Source organism: Pinus tabuliformis, chromosome 7 (assembly GCF_031772625.1).
Source record: "Pinus tabuliformis cultivar Carrire ecotype Pingquan chromosome 7, CPIR1, whole genome shotgun sequence".
NCBI lineage: Eukaryota > Viridiplantae > Streptophyta > Pinopsida > Pinales > Pinaceae > Pinus > Pinus tabuliformis.
The window spans coordinates 908889845-908894388 of record NC_142293.1 but is presented as its reverse complement, the minus strand read 5'-3'; the positions used below and the strand labels follow the sequence as shown (position 1 = coordinate 908894388).

Below are 4544 nucleotides of genomic sequence, written 5' to 3'. Positions count from 1 at the left end.
CTGCCCCTCCGCCGGCATCCCGGGCTCCTTCGGTCATACTTCTGGTAGTTTTACATCCATACCTCCGCTCTCAGGCCACCCCTCTGTATCAGGCATTTGCGGCCCCTCCTTTGCACATCAAATCCCGGCACCGCTGCACGCTAGCACCCCTCCCTCCGGTCGTCCCCAGAGCAATCCCCCTCCTCGGGCCCTAAATGGAAATACAAGTGCTTCAAATCCAAAGAGGACGACGTCTTTCTCAGATTGGAAGAGGACATTCGCTGGGGTGAGACTATGGATTTTGCTGATCGAGTTTTGTTCGGGCGCATCAGGGGACAAAGTTACTCGGCAGCACGCTTGAAGACTTGGGCAGCTGAAGTTTGGGGCCACCATTTGGTGGATATCCCCTTTGTGCAGACCTTCGTGCGGGGATGGTTCGCACTGAGATTCGCTCGTGCTGATCATACCAACTGGGTTCTGTCCTCCTACTGGCACTTTGACCATGCCCCGGTGCTCCTGAAGAGATGGTCTCCATTATTTGACCCAGAGACAGAGCAGATAGGCATCGGACCGGTATGGATTCGGCTTCCAGGGCTTCCACTTCATTACTGGTCAGAAGACATATTCAGGAGAATTGGCAATGCCATCGGTACATACATGGGCTACGATAAATCCTATCAGCAGACGGGTATGATGGCCTATGCCAGGATTCTCATCAACCTAGACACAAGAGGAGGACTGCTGGAATATATAACCATTCAGTGGAGGGATACAGAGCGCAAGCAGATCATAAATTACGAATGCGTCCCTTACCGCTGCCGCAGGTGCCATAAAGTGGGCCACTTATATAGGGACTGCCCACTCCTCAGGAAAGCGATGATGACTGACAAGGAAGATGCAGCCGCACAACCTCAGGACAATCCCCCTAGGATGCAACCTGTCCAGTCCAATGGGAATCATGATCGCACTCAGAATGTGGAGGAACCTCGGAGCATCTCAGAGACAGCTGATACTGCTATGGATCCCTCTGTTCCTCTTCCTGCATCGCCAGCACCTGTGCAGCCACCGACTGAACAAGCGGGCTTGGAGCAATCGGGTAAGTCTTACACTATCCCTTCTCCGACATCTCCTACTTCTTGCATGTCATTGGGCATCTCATCTCATAATTATATTGGCTCTGAACCTATCTCTGCTAATTTATCCTCTGCTTCATCCCCTCTGAGTTACCGCACACACATTTCACTCATCTTCTCCCTTCCTTTCCCTTCACCGGTGGCCCCTCCATCGCGGATCACTTCGACCCTGGCAACCCTTTCTTTTCTTTCGACCCAGTCCTCCCCCCGCTATTCTCTCCGACCCTGCACAAAGGACAGAGGACCGGATGCTGTTGGCCTCGACCTGGCTAACATCCCCATGGCCCTCAAGAACTCTCGTGGTCGACCCTCTCGCATTACCAAGGCAAGACACACTGCTGATGAAGAAGTTGCCCTCGGGCGACAGCAAACTATCTTCAGGGCCCTTAGAGCGAAGGATGGCCCTTCTCCCTTCCCCTCATGAAGTTTCTCTCCTTCAATTGCCGGGGGTTTGCTAGTTTAGCCAAAAAACTAGCGCTTAAGAGACTGCTCTTATCATCTCTGCTGGATTTTATATTTCTTCAAGAGACACTCTGTCAGGCCGAACCCCTCATCCATACCCTCTCTGCTTGGCTACCTAACTGGACCTTCCATGCACTGGATGCGTTCGGACGATCAGGGGGCTTGGCCATTGGGGTCAATAACAGAGTTGCGGAGGTCCGGAATATTTTTGGAGGAAGAGGTTTCATTGGACTAGACATTAGTGCGCATTCTGCAGAAAGGGACATTAGAATAATCAATGTCTATGGCCCTTGCGCTGACCGTGCCAACTATTGGCGGTCCTTACTAGAATCTGAACTCTTCCAAGCAGACAACATTATTCTTGGAGGGGATCTAAACTTCTCACTCGGTTTCAGTGAGTCATGGGGGCACTTAGCTCAGGTCGACTCCCTAACAGATACTATGTCCAGCCTACTAGAGGATCATCATTGGGTGGATATACCGTCTGCTAGACTACAATATACCTGGTCAAATAACAGAAGTGGAGATCAAAGCCTTGCCAGGATACTTGATATATTTCTTATCAAGGAATCTTTGTTTAATAACCTCCCCAGAGTTCGTCAATGGGTTGGATCGGGAGGCATCTCAGATCATCGGCCTATTTACTTAGAAGCAGAAGACAACTCCCACAAAATCAAAAGCCCCTTCAAGTTTAATGCCTCTTGGCTCCAGGATCCCTCTTACATCCAATTGGTCCATAATTATTGGCAAACCAATCTCATCAGAGAAGGAGAGGATATCTCAGTGGGTTTTGTCAGGAAACTTACAGAACTCAAGCAGATTACCAAAAACTGGGCTCATCAAAAGCGCATACAAGATAATCAGACCATAAAAGAGGCAGAAAGGGTCATTGCCGAATTTGAAGAATCGTCAAATGGGACCTTCCTCTCCCCTGAAAGCAAGGAGAATTACACCTCTCTCATTGCAAAACGCTCACAAATCCTGAGAGAAAGAGAAGAAAGCTGGAGACTTAGAAGCAGAGCTATTTGGCTCACGGAAGGGGATGCTAATACAAAATTTTATCACAAGTTTGCTAATGGCCGGAAAGTTATCAATACTATTTGGGAGTTAAAGAACGACCAAGGGCATCCTGTTACTTCTCAGCGGAACCTGGCCAGGCTGGCCACAGAGCACTTTAGAGGCATTTATAAATCTCCTGAAGAAGTTAATATCTTAGAAATCATGAGAGTGGCCGAGCTCTTCCCTAGATATATAGAACAGGAAGAATCTGAGGAACTACAGAAGGAAGTGACCATGGAAGAATTGGAGGCTACACTGAAATGGTTCAAAAAAGATAAAAGCCCTGGCCCAGATGGATGGACCATTGAATTCTACCTTGCTTTCTTTGAAATCCTGGGTAATGACCTTCTGAAGATTGTAGAAGACAGCAGAAGGAGAGGCAGAATATCCTCTGCCATTAAATCCACCTTCATCGCTCTCATCCCCAAATCAAATGCCCAGAGCACCTTCGATGACTTCCGTCCCATCTCCCTCTGCAACTGCCTCTACAAGATCATAGCCAAGACCATCGCTAATCGCCTCAAGCCCATTCTTTCGCATCACATATCCTCCGAACAATTTTCTTTCCTTCACCACAGACAGATCCACGAGGCTATAGCCACTGCCCAAGAACTTATGCACACCTTGCAGATCAAAAAACAAAAAGGAATGATCCTAAAAGTGGATCTATCCAAGGCATTTGACAGAACTAACTGGTTATACTTAAGGCTGCTGCTCACTCATCTGGGGTTCCCCTATGACTTCATCAAATGGACTATGAGCTGCATCACTGATGTATCCTATAGTGTATTACTTAATGGGGAAGCTACCTCGTTCTTTACTTCTGAGAGAGGACTCAGACAGGGTTGTCCGCTCTCACCTCTGTTGTTTTTACTTATTATGGAAGGTTTAAGTAGAGTTATCTCATCTGCCCGTGACAGGAATCTTTTGTCTGGCATTAAACTTGCACATAATTTCTACCTCACCCATCTATTATTTGTTGATGATATCCTGATCTTTTTGAATGGCAGTATTGGGGATTCCACTACCCTCCATAACTCCATTCTTCTCTTTCAGCAAGCTACAGGTATGAGGATCAATGATAATAAATCCACCATTACTACAATTGGCTGCTCTATACATGAAACAGCTTTTGCTACTCAGGGATTCCCCTTTATCAACTTAACCCTGTCGGATGGTATAAAGTACCTTGGTTTCAGATTGAAACCTAATGGCTACAGAATTGCTGACTGGTTATGGCTCATAGCTAAGGTGGAAAAGAGACTCCAGGTATGGTACCATCGATATCTCTCCCGTGCAGGCAGACTGATCCTCATTAAAGCTGTGATTGAAGCCACGCCAGTCTACTGGATGGCTCTTACATGGATACCTAAGGGCATACTGAACAGGTTACAACATATTTGCAGCAGATTTCTTTGGAAGGGACATCAGCCAGGTAGACTATTTGCTTGGGTTAAATGGGACACCATCGCCAAACCCAAGCGCTGAGGGGGATGGGGTATCAAGAGGCTTGACCTTTTCTCCAGGGCACTAGCTGCCAAACTTGGGTGGCAGCTCCTTACCACTGATGGACTATGGACACGGGTAGCATATACAAAATACATCAAGCCCCTGAACGTGCTGGACTGGATTTGCACTCAACATGGAACAAATCATCACATATCTATCATTTGGAAAGCAGTTATTGGTACTTTACCTCTGTTACGTGAAGGACTAACTTGGCGCATTAAGGCAGGAAATGCGGTTCGTATAGGTCAGGACCCATGGGTCGTATGTGGAAACATTCATAGACTATCAGTTGGACTCATCAGGCACCTTAATGACAGAGGTATCATCAATATCATGCATATTGGAGATCAAGCAAACTCCTCCTTCCTTCATTAGGCTTGGACCAGTGCGCAAGCATTAGAA

General features: G+C 47.3%; 1 protein-coding gene across 1 annotated transcript; it reads left to right on the top strand.

The window, feature by feature from the left end:
- The first annotated feature begins 273 nt into the window (after positions 1-273).
- LOC149250568 (uncharacterized) lies at positions 274-4121 on the top strand. The gene is made up of 3 exons (XM_089453697.1): positions 274-1075; positions 1639-2896; positions 3644-4121. The coding sequence occupies exons 1-3, from the start codon at positions 274-276 to the stop codon at positions 4119-4121; spliced, it is 2538 nt and encodes an 845-aa protein (XP_089309823.1).
- Positions 4122-4544: the final 423 nt, after the last annotated feature.

Bases quoted from the DNA above. Each gene is read 5' to 3' on its own strand.
- LOC149250568 (XM_089453697.1), top strand. From the start codon at position 274: ATGGATTTTGCTGATCGAGTTTTGTTCGGGCGCATCAGGGGACAAAGT. The intron at 1,076-1,638 runs GTAAGTCTTACA...TATTTCTTCAAG, and splicing joins AGCGGGCTTGGAGCAATCGG to AGACACTCTGTCAGGCCGAA. The intron at 2,897-3,643 runs GTTCAAAAAAGA...TTTGAATGGCAG, and splicing joins TTGGAGGCTACACTGAAATG to TATTGGGGATTCCACTACCC.